Consider the following 22,320-nt stretch of genomic DNA (forward strand, 5'->3'; position numbering starts at 1 on the left):
ATTTAAATGAAATATATTTGTTTGTAAAGCAGCAAACAAAAAACCTCTCTCAGTGTGTGCCATTTTCCACTTCAGTTTGTGGCAAAGAGGACCATGTTGAAATAATTTGAGGCCTGGTACATGCTGGTCAGTCTTGGTATGCAGAAGGGAGGGACACAGCACATCACTACATTTCACATGTTGTTTTTCAGGAGATGGCTGCAATCAGTCACTTCACATACGGTTTGAAAAAGACTTGTCTCTCTGGCAAGCAAACTGTTATTTAAGTACACAATCCACTCTACTACTGAAACAGTTTTGCCAAACTTATCCAAGTATTCTCACATGCTTAAAGATGGTATAAATATCATTTATTGCTAGCAGTTTTCTTCAGACTATATGGAATGTCTTCCTGCTGCCTGATCTAAGTGTCCCAGTTTACATTATGGCCTTTACTGCCTCTGTTTGATGGAGTGATCAGTAAAAATTTAATGACACTATAAAATAATAAAAATGTCATTAATTTACCACGGATCTTGGATGCAGTGGTTGTAAAGTTACATTAATAAACAGAATATTTTTTACAACAAAAAGCATTGTTACGTGGGAACGTATAAATAACACACATAAATTTAAGAGCAATTTTACTGTTAGCACACACATTATTATGGAATAGCCAATAAGTGTATAAAACATAGTATATAAAATTTTATTAAAATATACTGTGCACATCAAAAATTCAGCTTGTATCTAAGTGCAAAGAAAAGCCATTATTGTGTGCTTGCTGTTTCATTGCTGTTCTTTCCCCAGATCACAATTTTACATTTGATGCCAGTAAGAGGAAGTTGATTTTTTTCCTACATGAAAACAAACCTCTGTTCTTTTAGTTACCCCAAATTCATTCTCTCTCTCCACCCATACAAACACAAAATTGATCAATCTTGCCATGGTAGGGAGGGAAAAGTTGCTAATTTAATGCAAAGTTAAAAATAATGCCTGAAGAGTTGAATGGTTTGTTCAGTGACTCTGGAAATAAGGGATAATAATGCAGCAGTCTATCTGTCATCAGTGAGGCTGCCCCGTCATTGACTCTGATAATATGTGAAGATGATGGATGCTACCGGCTTGTGGCTTGTAACATTTAACATTCATCAGCTCCCACTAAAGGAGGCTTTATCATTTAAATATCTTTATTTAATATGCAACATCTACCTCATACATCATAATTTCAAAGCACTTAGAGAGCCAACAGTCCTACAACACAGCAGAGCTGACTTTAATTTTTTTTCAATAACTTTTATGTTGCCTGCATGTTTGTGACTGACAATGCATAAGTAAGTGTCTGATCACATTGCTGCATGTAAAATCCACTGTCAACATGAAGATGGGGCAATTTTCCTGGAAGGGGTGGGATTAAATTAGCATTGAGGTATTTTGCTTATATCTCCAACATATCTTACTTGGGAGCTATGTACATGGTGAGAGCTAGTTCAAGTGTGTGGAAATTTGGACTTAAGAACTTGCCACCCACAGTCTATATTTGTTCCATATAGGAGCATGCTCATGGGTACTTAATGGCAGAAGTTTAAGCTTATTGGAACCAAAGTATCTTTATACTTCTCTCTGTGCCCACATCCACATCCTGTATTTACTAGGCTCATGTTCAACCTCACTGGTAAAATCTTTGCTTAGCTCAGCTGCCCAGACGTAACTTGTAGACATCAGGCCCTCTTATCTTATGGTTATGTGGCTGGCAAATAAATATTCTGAGCTATTCTTTGAAGAAAAGAAGGAAATCTTCTGGGAGACTAGGTGGAAATTTATATGAAAGGGCATGGCTTTGCAGCGTCCTTCTTTAATCTCAAACACAAGTGCTTAATATTACCAAATCTAAAATGCAACTCACTGCCCAAAACAATTTCTATCATTGATTTATTTTCTTCCTATTTAACAAGTATTTCATGGGATATTCTTCCTTGACTTCTACTCTGTCAAAATATTTATATTTTAAAGGGAAAGTATCTCTGCAGATTTTTTTTCAATGAAGTCAGAAAAATGTATGACTTCAAAGACACTGTGAATGTGTTGTTGAATGTTCTGAATGTTTTTTGTTATGATTAAAAACAAGCTGATACTACTGAATTGTGAGTGCACTTCACTTTTTATAAAAGAAAAGATATTATCATCATGTAAGCTTTGTTGTCTTAGGATTTTACAAACCATGGCATGTAATTTTCTCTCTTCTCCTTCCTTGTCAAAATATTGATATTCTTTCAGGAACTTTATTTTATTTTATTTTTTTACTGAGAATATTTTCCAGTAAAATCAAAGAGAATGAGTGACTAGAAAGATACTTGAAATATGCATATTGATAGATAGCACGGTCTGTTGATTTTCAGAGAAAGTTGTTTTTCCCCCTGTGAAAATACAGTTAAAGGTTGTTCTTCCAAGAAGATTGCAGGTGTCACATCAAAACTCCTTTTGCATTTAACATAGGGAAAGCATTCACATGCAAATATTTGAAATGCGAAACAATGTGATAAAACAAAGGTTGAATATTTTGCTTTCCCTGGTACTACTCATCTCCACTTTAATTCTTTTTCTTTACATCATGACAACCAAAGTGCTACTCAAAAATAGAAATTGGCTGATTAAAAGCAGCTGTCCTTTCCCTGACTGTATGTGAAGCTCCCATAAGGCTTATAGTTGCTTTTTGTTGTGTCCTGCATCTGGGTTAATTTGTTCTTGTGCACCAGTGTTTTCACATAAGAAGATATTAGGGAACTGCACTTAATTTGGTTTTTATTTTCATTCTGTTTTTTATAAGTGTCGTATTTCAGAGGTTTCCCCACATACTGCTATTTAAACTAGTGAGTATATTACCCAGTTAGGGAAATTCGTGATTGTAATTTTTGTTGCAAATCTTTCATAGAAATGGTGTAGATTAAAGCAAGGTTTATGCTGTGTTTTCTTCCAACACAGATTTCAACATATTCCATGATGAAGGGGAACTGGAAGACTTCCTGCACAATTTGACTGATGGGAATTAATTATAGAAATATAATGATATTCAAAAATAATCATATTAGAAAGCACAAATGTAGTCAGGCTGTACAAATGAGGCACAGCCTCTATCAAGTAATTGTATGTTTGCTCTTTAAGAATATTTCTAAGTTTCTAAACATCTTACAGAAGAGAACACTCAGAGTGTTTCCATCTAATGCCGAACATGCTCAGTACAGAACTAGGTCATTGAACAATAGACTGAACAGCAATCAGCACTCTACTGCTGCATAATGCATTAAGTATAACATGCAGAAACCATTCCCGGAGCTGGAAGCTGCTATTTCATGTCTGTAAATTCAAGCTGACATGACATTTAATATTGTTTCATAGTAATGAACAACAAGGTTTCATTCATTCATAAGCACAACACAAAGCCAAGTTTGAGTCAGGAGAGTAGTAAGGAGATGAGAGGGGGACATGCGCTGTGTTTCTGCAGACAAGAACACCATATTAATGATGGTCAATGAGCTCCTCTGCTACTGATCCGGAGAGCTGCAGAGGGAGTGTTCACTGTGATGCTTCAGACTCCTACCCCTAGAAGAACTGGTGAACAAGTAAAACAGCTCTGGGTTTCCCTCCTAAAGCAGCAGGGGTATTTAACTTTGCTGGCTCCATGGCTGGCTAGGAGTGATGTCCTCCTTTTCAGTTCTCAGCAAATCACTGTTGAAATTCTGAGACAAAATAGTAGTATCAATCGTCATCTGGTTGGCCTGCTTTGAAATATTTGTTTTTGAAATCCTTGTGCATAAAATTCTAATTTGTATTTCCCCAGGAATGCCAATGTAAACTATGATCTCTAAATGAGAAAATTCCTCTCCCATTAAATTTAGCCGTTTATTTTAATAGGAACCACTCTTTCAGGTTTTTGCATTGTTGGCTCAATCCTCTCTATTGCATTCTTTTTAGATTACTGGAGCAAATCCAACAGAGCGAAGATATGCACCGAAGCTCTGGCAGGTTCCCTGTTACAGGTTTCCTTTCCCTACAGGTACTGTGGTCTAGATGCTGTAAGGGCTGTCCGTGTCACAAACAGCTTTCAACGGAATCTTCCTGAAAGATTTTCAGAGTCCATGTTGGTCAGAAATGATATTTTTGAATCCACCTTTTGCCCATTAAGTAAGATAGAAACTGGAAGGAAATGGTGGCTGTTTTGGAAACTAGAATAAACCTCTGATTATTTGTTCCTCTAGGAAAGAACGCGCTTTGAGAATCTGGGACCCCAGTTAACGGGAAAGTCAAATGAAGATGGAAAACTGGGCCCAGGTGTCATCGACCTTACTCGGCCAGAAGATGCAGAGGGTGAGTGACTTTTCTCTAGCTCTTTTCTGCTGCTCCATGTGTTTCCAAAGGTGTGTCTGAGCTAGATATAGGATCGTTATAGTTTTTCATAGGAGTCATCAGCTAGATTTCTTAGGCAAAGCAAAGGAAATGTTACTCTTTAACTACGTATGTTTGTTATGTTGTGCATTATAGTAGAAGACTTTAAGAAGCAGCTAGATCTTACACTACTGAATACTTAGCAATCCAAGTACTTCAAGTTACCATCAAAGTTTTAAAGTCAAAGAATCCTCTACATTTCAATGAACAGCAGAATTCCGTGTTTCATCCATCTCACTGCATTTGCATTTAAAAAGGGAAAACATACAAAGGAGGACTTTTAAGCATTATTTTGTCTTTCATTGACAAGTAATAATTGTATACATTTATGGGATATAAAGTGATTTTGATACATGTATACATTGTGGAATGATCAAATCAGAGTATTCAGCATATCCAAATCAAGTGATTCCCAGGTACAATCAAACCATTTTGGGGATTAAATGATAGTTTGCAGCAGTTTTAGCATAAACTTAATAATTGCTTGGGGAAGGCCCAGTCTGTGCCTATGCAGTAACCATTACTAACGTCTTTCAGAAGTCTGGGTAGAAAGACCAGCCTTCCTCTCAGAATATTTACCCACACCAATATCAATGCCTGTTCACTTCTCTTCCCTTTTTGTTTGTTTGTTTTAAATGCACAGCAGCACATCAGCAGAAATTGCTCCCCAGAGTCTGGGTACAATTTATGGGTTAGGTCAGCACTTCAATAGTAATGTTGCCTGGTTATTTACTGTGTTATCACAGAGTAGAGACTGGTTTTCCCGTTAGCTGTTCCTTTGGCAGAATCTGTCCCACCAGTCAGGGAAGATTAATTTGTTCTCTTCAGAGTAACATGATACTTCACCCATCTCAGGTCCCAGCTAAAGTCCTTCTTTAGCTTAAGGGGAAGAATCTCACTAGTATCCCTTTAACTGGCAGGGTTTCTTCCAGGACCCTAATCCCTTGAAAACACATGAAGACACTTCATAGCAGCATCTAAACTGGGCGTGGCTTCTAGTGAGAGCCTGGGGCCATCCCAGGCAGCCCAGAAATCCCTGGAATGAGGACTCAGAGATGAGTAGTATTAGACATTAGGAAGCCCTTCAGAAAGTTTTCAGAATGATACTTTTTCATACTAGTAGGAAAGACTAATGTTTGATGATAGTTTGGGAGACAAGGTGTTAAAATAAATTCTGATTAGGATGTGTATGTGTATATGGGAGTAAAGAGGGAGGGAGGGAGGGGAAGAGAAGAGAAAGGAAGGAAAGGAACAAGGAAGAGGGAAGATAGGTAGGAAGGGAGGCATAAAGAGGACTCAAAATATGCTTGCTGTCTTCCTTGAAGAATGTCTATCAACAGCCTGTTATTTTCATAGGCACTTAAAAGTGCAGGTTTTCCACTGATAAGTGTTGAGGTTCCTCTACCTAGGGAGCCAGGAAGTCCAAATGATGTTACTTGCACAGTTAACCATCTGACTGTAACACAGAAATTGTGGCTGACCTAAAAGCCTGTGTGGAAGCACTTCAGGTCTGGCCCATCTCAATTTTATTGGGAGACGGTACTGTAGAGTACCTAAATTGTTGACCATATGTAATGAAATAAATATTTTTCATTACTTTGGAGTATTCAGTCTGTTTATTTGACAACAGACTGGTAGTTACAGAGCTCTATCACCTTACCTGTGCTGTCAAAGACTTTTCTTAATTTGTCATTCACCTTTTTTCATTTGCTTCCTTAACTGCATATTTGGTGTAAATATAGTCAGTTATCTCTCAGTAACGTCATTATCTAGTTAGTGATATCATGTGCTTGGTAAGTTAAAAATCATGATCTGAGTTATTAACTATATAAAAGGAAAAAGTTAAAAATTTAACTCTAGAGAAGCATACTGTATATAAATATTTTTGGATATTCTATTCAACTCCTAGATTGTCTAGATTCAAACCAATTTCCCTGGTTGTTTTGTTTTTAGAAAACATTTTTATCAAGTGTTTATATACTAGAGAATATGTTAAGCTTTTTACCCACATTTTCTCATTTAATCCTTATACACATTGTGAAGAAGGCATTACGTTTTCCATTTTACAGGTGAGAAAACTGAGGCTGAGAATAATTAAATTACTCGCTATGAACCACATATTAAGGTTAGAGCTGAGATTCTCCCAAGCAGCCTGCCATACTGCCCCCTACTGTGTATGTAGAAACACATGGTCCCTTCGTTTTTCTGAACAAAACTCCTTGTGACCTTCCTCAGTACAGCCCATTTCCTCTGCCCTAAATATAGCAAGTCATGCCATATGCCAGCTCTCATGTTACTCTGTCACACACAGCAGCAGTGCCTGATAAGTGTCATAGTAGAAGGGCTGTAGTGGCCCAGGAGCTTAAGGAGCATGTGAAAACCTCCCTTCAAAAGCTTGCCCAGAAGTTGCCATTGAGACCTCATGTGCTTTTGGGGGTTCATGAATGGAGTCAAATTACCTGTTCTAATACCGACGGAAGGGCAGTGCTTCTGTGAGGACTGCTAGCATGGATAGCAGCCTTCTGCTGACTTAAGGATGTATCCTGGCATCTGTTCAAGGCTGAGCTGATTGCAAAGTCTGCTGGAGTTACACTTCATATTAAAGTCAGAGTAGATAACAGGTACACATGATACTTTCTCTACTTTGTTCCTTCATATTTCCCTTAACAGTAAGATTAAGAAGAAACTAAAGTATCAGAATAACTTAAAAAATTATTTGCTCCTTCACTTAGTCTTTGGTCTAAAAAAACAACCAGCCAACATTTCTTGAGTGCCTACCATGTGCCAGCCCCTAAACTAGACTTAGAACAAACGATGGGAAGCAAAGCAGAGATGTCCTTGACCTCTTTAAACATATGGTCTAGTGAGGAAAGACAGAAGATTAAAAGGGAAATATGTACACACATAATTATCATGGAGAAAAGCGCTAAGAAGATCAGGACTTCTTTGTGCTCTATAGAGGATTCGGAGTGAGAGCTCCTTAGCGGGCTGAGTTGATAGGTAACTTCTGTGCCTCTGGCCCAGATGTCTTATCCCTCAGTCCAGACAGGTTTCCTCTGGCTTTGGAACAGCCATTTTAAGGGGCTATGCTCTCCCTCCACATCTACCCCATCCTCCTGTGGGGCTTCTGAAGTGATGAAAGTAAACCAACCCAGAAGATGAGGCCCTGCTTCCACCAGGCTTCCCAGAAAAATGTCTGTCAGCCATGAAAATGACAATATCACTTAGTAAGCAACTTGTAGACATGCTTCATAGCCCTGAGCCTGGAGGCAGTGAGGAAAAGGTCACCAAAAGAGGCAGCTGTGGATGTGTATTAACCACTCATCAAAATCATATGACAAAACCATAGGCAAGGAAAACAGAAATTAAAAATATAAAAGGCAAATGCCTTCAAAATTTTATTTTTAAAGTCCAGCTGTTATTTGGCTTGAATGTGACAAGACAGCATTTCTTGTTCACCATGATATTTATAAAACTACAAATTCACTGGTGCTGGGGACTTAGGAAACATGTTTAAGGTTGTGTTATACTTTGAAGCAGTTGAAGTCTTAACATGTATTGAGTATACATAATTTGTTAGCTCGCATGTAGGACATGTAAGGAAGAGAGGGCTTGATTAGTTGAGTCTGTCACCATATAATTAAGAATAGTGAACAGCTGTTGAACTTTTTATGGACTTTTCGTATGGCATTGCCCCTTTTCTTATTCTGCTTAGGCAAGAGTGCAATTCTTGTTCCAGCTCTCCTAATTTCAAGGTTGCCTATAGACTAGAAAGAGTTCTATCCTGTTTAATGGGAGATTTGAGTTGAAGTTCCTTTGCCAAACAACTAAAAACAAGAACCTCTGGGCTTATGTTTCTTTATCTTTTAAAAGAGGTATGTTGGATTTGACTTCATCTAAGGTCCTTTCCAAGTCTGCAATTATTATTAGAATCTTCATAAAACACTGAGTGAATTTCTTATCAGAAAGATGATCTATCTGTCATAGGTTCCATTTAGGAATTTTTTTAGAGAAGTAAAAGAGGAGAGTAAGGGCTTAGAGGTTGTATTTGTGCCACTTGCTGAATTGAGTTTTCATGTTCCTTGAGCTTTTCTTTTTGTTAATGAGAAGATCTCTCCAGTAGTATTTCCCAATTACCTTCACAGATGGGCTCCCTCCTCTTTCTCTCGGCTCTCCTTTTCTCCAGCAACAATAGTTGAGACTCAACTTTTTAAATATATTCTTTTCCATCCTGTTTCTTTTTTATCTTATACCTGGGGTTTCTAAAGGGATACTTTTCTTTTGTTTCTGTTTTGCTATATGGTTTGTTTAAGAAAACATTCTTCTAACACCTTTAAAACAATTTTCACATCAATTACTCCGTCCCAGCCTTATTGAGAGGTTGTACTTCATTTTGATTTGGGGCATAGTGAAAGATAAGCCTAGCATTTATGGATGAACTCTGAAAGGGATTATCTTTGGCCAGACTGTTGGACCTTGCATCAGAACTGGAATGATGTGCTGTCCTCCATGTATTAAAACTTTGCATTGATTCAAATGGAAATAGATATGTGTACCAAGAATACCCTCTTTTGGGACTATTGCACTCACATTTCTTCAGAAGCATTATATAGATTTATACTGAATTTGTGAACTGGAACACAGCCAAGATGACATTACCCTTCTGAAGCTTTATTTGTGTGTGAGTGTGTGTGTGTGTGTGTGTGTGTACCCCCATTTGCTTCTAAGTTTTATATCTCAGGATAGTTTTATTATTGTCAGCTTAAGCTCTGTTTAAGACAAATAGCAGAGATTGCAATAATTCTTCTTTTCTTTAAAACACACTGCTTAATATGAATGCCCTCTCTTAAAAATCCTGCTCATTCTTTGATCCACATACTTGGAAAGTGTTGAAGTTTTCCTCATTCCCCTACCCTCCCTAGATCCTTATTCCTGGTAGAAAAGATTGACTCTATGATACATGACTCATTCAAGGCAGCAGAGGCAAACTGTAGCCTAATGTGGGGTGGGGTTTAAATGCTATAACTGCATAAAGATCATTAGTTCAAGCCTACCAGAATACAGTGCCTCACATTGCAACTCTTGGATTCTCAAATTTGAAATAAAGGAGAGAGGTCATCAAATCTGTAATTCAGGCCAAGAAATCACTTCTCATATCCCTGACAAGTAGTCATTTTACGTCTGTTCAAATGTCTCTGAGAGTCTGAAGACAGAATACTGACCACTTCTTGAGAGGCTCATCCTCATTCAATTAGCTGTTTGTTAACAATTTATAACTAAAGTTTGCCTCACTTTCTTGTAACTTCTACCCATTGGTTCCAGTCTGATTTCTAGACCCTAGCAATAAAACTTATCATTTCTTCATTTGACACGCCTTCAGATATTTGCTTAAGGACTAGAAGACTTAAATTCTGGTTGTTCCATCCTTGGCAAGTCATTTTCTTCCGCTAAATTTTCTCATCTGTCATTGAGGAAGTTGGTCTAGATGGATTCTAGTTGACAGTTTTTAAAACTTTATTATTTTACTGCTATATTATTGAAACCATTCACCTTCAAGGCAACTAGAATATAATAAGTATCAATTAGGGATGATGCAGTAATAAAAATAAATACAATTATTGTGTAATTATATCAGAGATGATATACCTTTGCCCAAGAAGGTATCCAACTGCTAGATACCAGGAATAAGAGATGAGAAATTATACATGTAAAAAGATAAGACTCCGGTAAATCAGAGGGAACATTAACTAGAACTATGCTGTGGGCATATGGGTCTGGCTTTCCATAGCTACCCAAAACGTGTCCAGGCATTTCAGAGAAATGAATAGGCAATTGCATCTCTATGGAACTGGCAGACTGTTGACTGAGGCCAGGATGGGTGGTGAGAAGGGCTTAAGACCTGGTGAAAAGGAGTAACAGCCACAGAGGCTAGGATATAAGCAGAGTCCACAAAGCTCTGGGCTCTGGACTAACTCTGTTGTATGAGTATCACAAAAATATATTTTACTGTGGATATAAACAGTTTTAGAGGATCCTGTGCACCAGTTTATATCAGCACTATATATAAAGTGCAGCTCTCTTAAACAAGCAAATAAACTTCTCTTAAAGAAATATATTTGCTGTGTCTTAAAAGCTCCCAAATAACTTTTAATGTTGGTAGAAAACAATTTCCATTGAACCCTCCAAGTGATGTATAGTCCTGATGGGGCAAGATAGTGAAATGTCAAGATTCTTGTATAACTCCATCTCCTAATACTCCATAAAAGGAACTCAACCTGCTGCTTATTGTTGCTGAGGATAGAAAGCCCAATCAAAGACCCAGCCTCTCTTTAGTGAGGAATCTAGCCCTACTGGATAGCTGGTTTCTCATTGGGCTGCCTTTTCTAAAGAAGTGTCAATGGCAGTATGAATAATTATCTCAAAAAGATCTACTTTTCTGACTGAATATTCTTTACCCTGGGAAGAAATGCCAGTCTATGTCATTACTGAATCACATAGAAATATAGTCTGCCGTCTGTATCTGCAAGTTCTGCATCTGTAGATTCAATCAACGGTAGATAAAAAAATTCACACAAAAAAATGGCTGGTTGTGTCTGTACTGAACATGTACAGACTTTTTTCCATGTGATTATTTCCTAAACAATGCCATGTAACAACTATTTACATAGTATTTACATTGTATAAGGTTATATAAGTAATCTAGAGATTATTTCAGGTATGTGGGAGGATATGTGCAAGGACTACACCATTTTATATAAAGGACTTGGGCATCTGAGGATTTTGGTATCTGTAGGGGGTCCTGGAACTAATCTCTCTCAGATACTGAGTAATGACTGTACTTCTCCAACTTGCTACAGCAACTGAGCAATGAAAGATTAATACTATCTACCATGAAAATTAGACCCAAGACAAGAATAGCTAGCATATGTTCCTAATGGGACTACAAAATCAGTCCTTGCTTCCTCAGCAGTATGTATGTCTGCTTCACATAAACCAGCACGTTAGATTAAACCCTGACTGATAGAGTTCTGTCTGACATATTTGGACTGACTGTAGCTTTTGAGATTGTGGACCTTGCCCAGATTCTTCTCTCCTGGCAGTAAGAGCCACTTGACTTTCTACCTGCAGGCTGTGGAATTCAGCCTAACCTTAAGGTAATGGGATTTAATGAGCATCAGACTAGTTATGAATGTGCTTTAAATTCTCTCTGCTTAAGGTCAGGATTTGAATTGAGACCAAACTTTGACCAACTGGCCCTTTCCTGCTCTTCAAGTTCTGATAACTGTGTTTCAAATTTTTTCCAAGGAGTCAGTACCCACCCAGTCCTCCTCCAGTTTCTGTTACTGACTTCCTATCTTTTCATAACCAAGGTGTTCTTATATAGTCATGCACCACTTAATGACATTTAAGTCAATGATGGCCCACATATATGATGGTGGTCCTATAAGAGTACAGTACCATATTTTTTCTGTACCCTGTCTGTGTTTAAATATGTTTAAACAAATCACACAAATACTTACCATTGTGTTGCCATTGCCTACAGTATTCAGTACAGTAACATGCTGTATGTGTTTGTAGTCTAGGAGCGATGGACTATTATACCATGTAGCCTAGGTGTACAGTAGACTATACCATCTAGGTTTAGTAAGTACATTCTATGATGTTTGCACAATGACAAAATTGCCCAAGGATTCATTTAAGGTATCCTCATCATTAAGCAATGCATGACTGTTTTTGAATGTCTCTTTCTAGATTGCTCTTCTTGTTTTGTTCTGCTTGTCTATCACTGCCTGTACTCACTTATCTGCTGTCTATTTTCTGCCTCTTTAGAGGCGGGTCTCTATAGACTGAATCTCCGGTGCTAGGAACCAGGTCTTTCTAACCAGGATCTGTCCCTACTTATAGCCTCCCAATCTTCAGTTTTACCCATATGTTCAACCAAGTTATAATTTACTGATTATCTCTTATATACACCATACTGTTATGGGCATGGAGGGAAAGGTTTTTTAAAAAATATAGACCACATTATATTCTTCAAGAGCTTGTAATGTAGTTGGGATTACAAGCTTATTACACATAAAAAACAAAGTAGTTTAAGGTATTAAATGTTCAAGTGCATCATTAAAGAAACAGAAAAGAGCTGCTATTTAGAGGAGGAAGCTGCAGTGCTTTGTGGACAGCAATGTTTCTGGAAAACCTGATAGAAGTGTGGCTGGAGATAAGCCTAGGTTTGGATAAGCAAAAAGAAGAGGAAAATCTTTCAGCTGAGGGAATAATCTAAGCAGACACAGACATTAAGCAGATGGACGTTCATAGGAAAACTCCAGAAGGGAAGAATCATCTTTTTCATCTTTGTCTTCTCCACCAAGCCCAACACAAAGCCTTGCACATACTTGCAATTAATAAATATTTGTTGAATTGAGTATGTTACAGAAATAGATGGGTGACATATTAAGGAGGGCCTTGATTACCAGGCTGAGGAATTTGGACTTTACCACCAAATAAATATGCATTAACCTTTAATCATTCAAGACTGATTTAGACTAGAGAGGTTAAGAATAATGGAAATGCAGTAGTTAGGTTGCTTTTGGAGATCTGTAAGTCTCTTTATTCCTCTGCTCTCTTTAATATTATTTCAGAAAGGATGTTCAAGTAGATATCTTGCCATGTTATAACACGAGAAAGCTTAGCTGGTGTTAGGTGGGTTTTCATTCAAACTCATACTAGAAATAACTCCTTTCCTCCTCTCCTCCTGGATGCCAATAAGTAGGATTTTCACTGTCTACTGTGACTGATCGATGCCTTACAGATCAGTCTTGTACTTTTGCCTCTCACTTAGGAGTGCGGTTTTTCTTTTTAATTGTTTTTGCTCAATGGGTATTTACACCTGAAACATGATGATGCCAAAGTTACGTCATAGAACCAGAGGGGAAAGACTATGTAAGAATACATCGTCATTTGCTATATACTATAAACTGCCACATTTAGGAATAGGCTATGGCATGTAACTCTGAACGAAAATGTAATATCCCAAGTCTCAGACCTGGAAAAAAGCATTTCATAAGCAATGTGTTCAATCATTTTAAATTTATATTAGAAATGCAAATTGAAGCTTACTGGTATCAATATATGTATATGTATTTTTTTACTTTGATGGTGGAGAAATTGCTCATGGTGTTTCAATATAAGCTGACTCTTCTGTGGGAAGGTTGATCCTACATAGGGACAAAATGAAACAGGATAATAGCTGCCCCATGCTGGACAGCTACAGAACTGTTCGTGGAGAAGAAGAAAAGCAATTGTCAAATGTCCCTGAAACTTCATTGCCCTCCATTTATTTTAATTCCATAGTCAATAATTCGAATCCTTTGTAATTCCAGTGAGTCCTTTATAAAAAAAGCTGATCTGTAGGTTCACAAGATAATGGTCTCTTCTTCTGGCTCTGTATGAGCAGTATGGTCTGACTTCTGTTCCCATATATGAGAACTGCGGAGATGTGAGATGGTCTTTCTTGGTTGAGCCCTATGCCTAGTCATTGTATTTTAGTCTGTATCATAGAGAACCTTTTGAAATATATTTTTAGCATTTGGGAAGAAAAGAAGCTCATTAAGGAATAAATTGCATTTTTCAGTTAACTTACGAGTTTATTTAGTAACTCCCTGAAGAGTAGAATGTAAAATATAGCAAACATCACCCAGGTATGAGGAAAGTCTACAAAGGGAACACATATGAATTAAGCACCTGCTATGTTCTTGGTACTGGAATAAGCATTCTACTAATTCTGTTGCCATTATTACTGCTACCTATTTCTAAAAGGAACTACTGCTTAGTGAGTAGGTATTGGGTTCCAGTCACTGTGCTAGGAAATTTACATGTATGCCCATTTATTTCTCACAAAGATGCTGCAAGTTAGAAATTATTAGCTCTCTTTTATAGAGAAATGAAACTACAGTTTAGACAAAGAAAATAATTTATCCAAGGCTACTTAGCTAGGAAAGATCAGATCAACAATTCAAACCTAGATCTGTCTATATGGCATCTGAGCCATGCTGCCTCCTGTTTTTCTCCAAGATGAGCAACTAAATTGGTTGCCTTTGTTGGATTAGCTTTTTCCTATAGTTTTCATTAAAAAGCAGAAAATTTTAATTAGAAATGGAAACTGAAAGTTTTTTTAATCCATTAAACCACAGAAATATTAGGCACTTTTCAAATACTTTCACCAGTTCTCAGGGTGAAGAAGTATTGGTGGCCCATCAGATTGGATTGATCTCTAAAATCCTTGATCTCCTTTCAGTACTGTTCATTCCTTAACCCTAACCTTAAAAAAATAATTAGTTTCTGCTGCTCCTATAATCTGCATTTTCCATTCTAATGAAAGACAGATTCCGGCCAGTTAAACTAATCATGTTAGGAGTTTTAAAAGCTAAGTTTGGATGCCATTGAACCAATTCAGCTGACCATTGAAGAAATTCATTCTGATGGAAAGTGTGAAATTTGAGATAGTTACATTTGAGTGCCCGTTGTGATTTTGCCATTTATTAACTGTGAAACTTGAACAATTTTAATCTCTCTAAACCTCAAAGTTTCCTCATTTGGAATGAGGTGTATGGATTAGGTAATCTTTAACATCCCTCTCCTGTTAGAGTTCTCTAATTCAGTGAGTGTGTTTTATCTATTTTATAATGAATCTGATATTTAAGGAAAGTCCTAATGTATGCTTACTTGAATGCGCATATATATATATATATATATATATATTTGCACACACACTACATCATTAGAATAGTTTTCAGATTTAATATTTCCAAAAATCTCAGACATGCCTTACCATCCTTCCAAGGTTTTTCTAGAAGTAGGGAAGCTGACGTCTCAGAACTGTACAGTATGGCTAATCAATCAAAGAAAGTAAGATTGGAACCAATAATCTGTGAGTCCCACACAACTACTATGGGTACATTTTTCACGTCAAAATTATTCTTATTTTATAGATGTTTCAAGAAAGGACACTTAACAGAATATAAGAAATAAAATTAAATTTCTACAAGATTTGATTTCAGAAATTCCCAGGTTCTAATAGAACATGTGGGCATTAGAGACTCACTCTAAAATTCTCACTGTTGAAGATGTCCACTGTACTGTACTAGTAAGCATTTGAGTATTTATCTTATGCCATCCTGGCTACTAGACCCTGGGGATAAGGATAGCAGCTAAGGATAAGACACAATGCAGTTACCACTGTTTCGGGGTACATAGTCTAGAAAAGAAAGTAGGTACATAAAACTGGTAATTTGGATAAAATATGGCAAATGTTAAGACGGAGGTACACAAAGGGTGCCACCTGTCAGAGCCTAGGCTACTTATTCTAACCTGGCAACCAGGTAAGACTTTCATGGGATAAATAATCCCTGAGATGAGTCTTCAATAATGAGTGATTGGAAGATGGCCAGGTAATTTCAGGAAAGGAGGGAGAAAACTCAGATTCCTAGTATGTACACACTCAACACAGTGTGTAGAGAACTGGAAGTAGTTCAGTGTTATAACACAAAAAAATGTTCCAAGTAGAATAGCCAGAGCTGGTACTGGAGCCATAGTTAGAGGGCTAGGTCACGGAGAGCCATCCGTACTGTACTAAGGAGTGTGAACTTCATCTTGTGGGCATGAGGGAGCCATTGAAGTGTTTTAAATATAGCAGTGACCTAGTCTGAATTGCATTTGTGACAGATCATTCTGGCTGAAATTAGGAGGAGGTATTCAAGTGGAGGTTAAAGGATTTAAAACTGGGTGTAAGAATATCAGCCGGAAGGCTAGTTTTTATAATACTCCAGCAAAGATAGTGAAGGCTAAGGCAATTGATGAAGATTGAAATGAGAGAATGAATTTAGTAGTATCTTTGTTAACTAACTCCTGAGATCTGCTTCATCTTGCTTTGCACTTCTTAATTTCACGTAGAGTCTATGACAGGAGCTAGAGTTGGATAAAGCCAAAAGCTACTGAACAACACGAATTATTCAGTCTACCAGCTTTTTACCAGCCTCTTTATTCTCCAAGGGCATCTTCTTGAACCTGAGCCCAGTTGTCCTGAAAACTGGTTCAAACTTAAATGATGCCTTTTTACCTGGGCTCAACAGCTTGTAAGCCCTCCTCCTATGTATAAATACAGCATATAGATAATAAGCAGAATATTTAATGCTCTATGCTACCTTCAGGTCATTAAAATAAAGAATATAAGTTATCCCAGCTGCCCTTGGATTCTGTAGTTGAAATAAGATAAAGGACTCTGTTTAGCTATCTGTGTAAAGTAAATATAACTTGAGAATTTTTTAAAAAGTAAACACAGGCATCAAAACTGAAAGAAAGAGACTCTTGAAAATACAGACTGGTATATCACTGGTTAGAATTTCCTTCATTTTGCAAAGCCACCAGCCACATGCATCAGCTCACCACAAAGTCATTAAGCCTTTTTAAGCTCAGATGAAAAACATTAACAAATACCACAAAAGGCTTTAGTATAGCCCCTTTGTTCATTCACATATGGCACTTTATAACTCCTGCGCCACTCCGGTCGTGTGTTTGTTTAAGCTGCCTCCATCAGGCTGGTCCTGAAAGAACAAAAGACATCTTGAGCAATCCTAAGCAGGAAATGGGCTAATCTAAACATGGTTTGTGACACTTTAAGTAGAATAGAAAGGGGAGGGATTGATTAGTCATTAATGTCCAATTGGCTCCATATGGATGTTGCAATAATAAAGCCCTTTTTCAGAGCAGTAGCAGAGTTATTGAATTAGAGGTTTATGTTTCCTCAGAGCTGACCTTAGGGAATTCCCTTTGGTTCCTCTTGTTGATCTTTTAAAGAGAATGGAGTTTCTAATAGAAAAAAAAAATAGAAGTCTTATCCACAATTACACTTGCTCATAATCCTGTAACCAAGGAATGCATTAATTTAGCATTGTTTTAATCCTAGCTATAATTTTAGTCCTTAGTGCTTTCTCTACATACCCTTGCATCTTTGGTGGGGCAGTATTTCAGAGAACAATTAGACAATGGCATGAACTACATAACTAGTAATGGGCTCTTCTAATGTGCTTAGCTGGGCAGGGAAGTGGCATCCTTAAAGGGGGAAAATAATGTTCCAGCCAAGAAATGGTGGGCTTTGAAATTCAGAGTTGTTTCAGATTGCCGAATAGTGATTGGGGTAGCTTTGGTGAAGGGGTGATGTACTAGGCTGAAAGTCAGAAGATCTAGGTTCTAGATCTGGCTCTGCTTCGTATTACCAGCAACTGGTTAATCAGGGGAAGGTGCTATTATGTCTCTGAGTCTTACTTTCCTCATTCATAAAGTGGGTGAAAAGATATCTGCCTTCCTACTCATTTTAAAAGATTGTAATGAGGACAAAGATAATGTAATTAGTGAAAGCACTTTGTAAATATTATTTTATGCAAAGTTACTTAGTACACCTGGTGTTCCTATCCTAGAAACCGACCTCTGGCCTAGTCTATCAAAAAGGTAAATTGCTCTTTAAAGAAATACTTTGGTACTCTGATTAATGAAATGTTTGTTTCCAGCCGAGAGCAGTGGCTCATCCTGTAACCCCAGCACTTTGGGAGGCCAAGGCAGGGAGATCATTTGAGGCCAGGAGTTCAAGACCAGCCTAGCCAACATGGTGAAACCCTGTCTCTACTAAAAATACACACACACACAAGATTAGCTGGGTGTGGTGGCTCATGTCTGTAATCCCAGTTACTCAGGAGGCTGAGGCAGGAGAATTGCTTCAACCCAGGAGGCGGAGATTGCAGTAAACCAAGATCACCCTGCTGCACTCCAGCCTGGGTGACAGAGTGAGACTCTGTCTCAAAAAGTAAAATAAAATTAAATTAAATTAAATAAAAATAAAAAGTTTGTTTCCAAAGTGCCCAGTGGAATTTTTTATGTGTACATTATATATAACTAGGCCTTTCTATTCATCTCTCTCTCTGTCACACACACACACACATTCTCATCCTCTCTAGTTTATTTGGTGAATTTATTGATCTAGATAGCTTCAATAGTTAAAGTAAATAGGGATTTGTTTTCACTAGGGCTAAAGAACCCTAAGATGAAAACAAAGATGTTAAAATTAACTTACGGTCTTCCTCAACATTGAGCAAATGAAGAATTAACACTTTAATTAAAGTACCACGGATAATTCATCTTTTGTTCCTGTACTTTTGGCTCTTGCATATTCACCAATCGCTAGCTCAGAAGAATTGTGTATCCATATTTTGCATTTGTCTTCCTTAAGTCATTTATCTATCAGTAGGTCACTCTTTGCTAATATATCTAGGTAATTTTTACAAAAGATACAGAGAACAAAGCATACTCTACACCTCTGGCATTTCTTCTTCTCAGAAGATGAACACATCACTTCCTCACTTCCTTAATGATTAAGGCTCTTGCTCAGCCATGGAATGTTTTTTGCCTGCCAAATAAACCACTAGGATAGCCAAATCCTTTTTCTTTTTTTTGCAAGAAGAAATCAAACTTGAAATCCAAGCAGCCTTCCTATAATGAAAGTAAGTTCACATTCTGGCAGAACAGGAATGATAAGCTAGCAGTAGGTTTCCATAATCATAGAGGGACATCTATCAGTCAACACAATGAATTTGACCTCTATTGTATTAAGATAAATTTGGTGGGATAAATATGGTGAAAAATCAAATCTGTGTAGTATTGATACTCTCTTTTCTAATTTCAATCCCCTTCTAAAATTTCATCTTCTGCATTTTTGTTTCTAATGCATTCAGTATCATTTTCTCTATTATCCCAAATAAGGGACTATCAAATGTATTATGTCACTCTTCAGAATCCCGCAGGAGAAAATTTCTATTAATAGAAAAAACTATTCTATTAATAAAATGAAGTAGTCTGAAATACTGTGATTGTCAACAGTTCTGTCAAGGAACCGAATAGTGATACTTATGTCTCTTTCTCTTCATAAGCAATCAATTATAGTTTTTTTGCTGTTCTTAATAATTCATTTTAGTAAATGAGATTATCTTTGAGTTCACAATGGCCTGAATATGCCACCTACTTCTCAGGTCCACAGAAAAAGTAACCTTTCAAAAAAAAGAGCATTTTATTTGTTGGATGGTTGGTTTTCTGCTTTTTTTTGTGCAGTTATTTTGTTGTCATTTTTGACTTTTTTAAACTAAGATTTAAAACAGTTTTATTTTGAGTAGTATTCCATTGCATGGATATATCACAATTTGTTCATTCTCCAGTTATTTTCCTTTTTTCTATTATTAATAAAACTGCTGTCATATTCTTATATAAGTCTATTTTTGACAGAAATTTTAATTTGGTTGCTGGGTCATATGCAAATATACATTTTAATTAGAAGAAATTGCCAGAAAATGGTTATGCTGTTTTATACTTTCACCACCAGTATATTAGAGTTACAGTTGTTCCCTATCCTTGCCAACATTTAGCACTTAAGCCATTCCAGTGGATGTGAAATGCATCTCACTGTGGTTTCAATTTGCATTTTTCTGATGATTAATGATAGGGAATACCTTTTCATCTGCTTATTGGCCATATCTATATCCTTTTTATAAAAATGTTCATTTAAGTCTATTGTCCGTTTTAAAATTAGAGGTTTTTGGTCATTCTTTATATGTATCCTGGATGCAAGTTCTTGTCAGACATGTGTGTTCTGAATATTTTTTCCAGTATGCACTTTGACATTTTATTTTTTTAACAATGACTTTTGATAAGCAGAGTTGTAATTTTTATAAAGTTTAATTTAACAGTTTTCTTGTATATTTAGTAATTTATATGTTGTATCTAAGAGTCATTTTACTTTAAAGTCACTAAATTATTGTTTTATGTATATTTAGAGGAGTGTTATAGTTTTTTCTTTCTTGATTTAAGTCATGATTCATCTCTAATTCTTGGATATAATGTGTGATACAAGATCCAAGATTTTTTTCCAATGTATCTATCAACTTGTTCTAGCAGTATTTGTTGAAAAAACTATCATTTTCCACTTTAACAGCCTTGGTTTTCATTAAGGTAGTTTGAATCCTCTAATTTTCTTCAAGTTTGTTTTAGTTTGTCCTACTGCTTTATTTTTCATATGAATTTTAAAATCAGTTTGTCACCTTATATGAAAAAAACTTTGGATAATTTTTAGTGGAATTTGGTTGAATCTGTAGATAAATTTGAGAACAATAACACTGTAACAATATTGAGTCTTCTGATTAATGAACATGGTATATTTCTCCATTTTTTTAGGTCTTTAAGTCACAAATGTTGTATTGTTTTTAGTGTAGATGTCTTGAATACTTTTGTCAGTTAAATTTATTCCCAAGTATTTTATTATCTGATACTACATATATAAATTTGAATATTATTTTTAATTGCTGCTAGTATAAAGAAATATGATTGATTTCTGTATTTTTTATTGTTTATTGCAATACTGTTAAATTCACTTATCAGTTCTAGTATTTTGTAAATTCCTTAGGATTTTTTATGTAAACAATTATATATGAACAGATGACATTATTTATTCCCTTATAATTTGTATGCTTTTTATTTTTTTATTTTTTATTTTATTTTATTTTATTTTTTGAGATGGAGTCTTGCTCTGTTGCCCAGCCTGGAGTACAGTGGCACGATCTCGGCTCACTGCAGCCTCTGCCTCCCGGTTTCAAGACATTCTCCTGCCTCAGCCCCCTGAGTAGCTAGGATTACAGGCATACGACACCACGCCCAGCTAATTTTTGTATTTTTAGTAGAGCGGGGTTTCACCGTGTTGGTCAGGCTGGTCTTGAACTCCTGACCTCATGATCTGCCCACCTTAGCCTCCCAAAATATAAAGCATGAGCTTTTTATTTTTTTGATTGTTGATTAACAATGGTGAGAGTGGACATCTTTGCCTTGCTGTTCATTTTTGGAGAAAGTATTTGGTAGTTCACTATTATGATGTTACCTGTAGGTTTTTCTTAAAAGCCCTTTATCAGACTGGGAAAGTTTCCTTTTAATACTAATTTCCTGAGCATTTCCAACATGATTGAGTATTGAATGTTGTCAAAACCATTTTCTGAATCTATTGTGATTACCCTGTGTTTTCTTTCCCTTTGTTCTGTTAATGTAATGAGCTACATTGTCTGGATTTCAAATATTAAACCAATTTCACATTACTGAGATAAGTTCTATTTGGTCATGATGTATTATCTATTTTTTACATTTGGCTGGATTCAATTTGTTAACATTTTATTTTAAAATTTTGCACTTATGCTCAAACCTCTGTCAAAATGTGCTGCCTCATAAGCTTATTAAAGAAGTGTTCCTTCTTCCTCTACTTTCTTACCTTTATGCAATATTATTCTTATTTTCCTTAAATGTTTGAAAGAACTTACCAGTGAAACCATTCAGGGCTTCAATTTTCTTTGTGGATAAGTTCTTGGTTATAAATTCAATTGATTGATTAGCTATCAGTGTATTCAGATTTTCTATTTATTCTTGAGTGAATTTTGGTAGTTTGTGTCTTTCAACAAATATGTTCATTCTATCTAAGTTGTCAAATTTATTGAAATTAAGTTATTTATAATATTCCCTTTTTATCTTTGTAATATGGATAGTATCTACAGTGAAATCTCCTCTTGCAGTCTAAATATTGGCATTTTTGTCTTCTCTCTTTGTCTGTTGACCCATCTTACTTAGGATTTATTAATTTTGTTCTTTTTAAGTTTCTAACCTTGGCTTTGTAAGTTGTCTTTATTATATCTGTTTTCTGTTTCATTGATTCTTACTCTTTATCCATTCAGAGAAATCACTGACTTTTAATTAGATAATTTGATTTATTTCTGTTTAATATAATTATTAAATTTGTTGGGCTTAGGTCTTACACTTTAGTATTTT

General features: G+C 36.3%; 1 protein-coding gene across 31 annotated transcripts in view; it reads left to right on the plus strand.

The window, feature by feature from the left end:
• SOX6 (SRY-box transcription factor 6) overlaps window positions 1–22,320 on the plus strand; it is a 692,888-nt gene that overhangs the window by 641,121 nt on the left and 29,447 nt on the right. For all 31 annotated transcript variants that reach the window (XM_033206912.1, XM_033206899.1, XM_033206900.1 and 28 more), the window contains one exon: window positions 4,236–4,344. In XM_033206912.1, the coding sequence (XP_033062803.1) occupies window positions 4,236–4,344 (109 nt within the window). The remainder of the gene's footprint in view (window positions 1–4,235; window positions 4,345–22,320) is intronic.

The sequence above is a fragment of the Trachypithecus francoisi genome, unplaced genomic scaffold (genome assembly GCF_009764315.1).
Source record: "Trachypithecus francoisi isolate TF-2019V2 unplaced genomic scaffold, Tfra_2.0 Lachesis_group8, whole genome shotgun sequence".
Classification (NCBI taxonomy): domain Eukaryota; kingdom Metazoa; phylum Chordata; class Mammalia; order Primates; family Cercopithecidae; genus Trachypithecus; species Trachypithecus francoisi.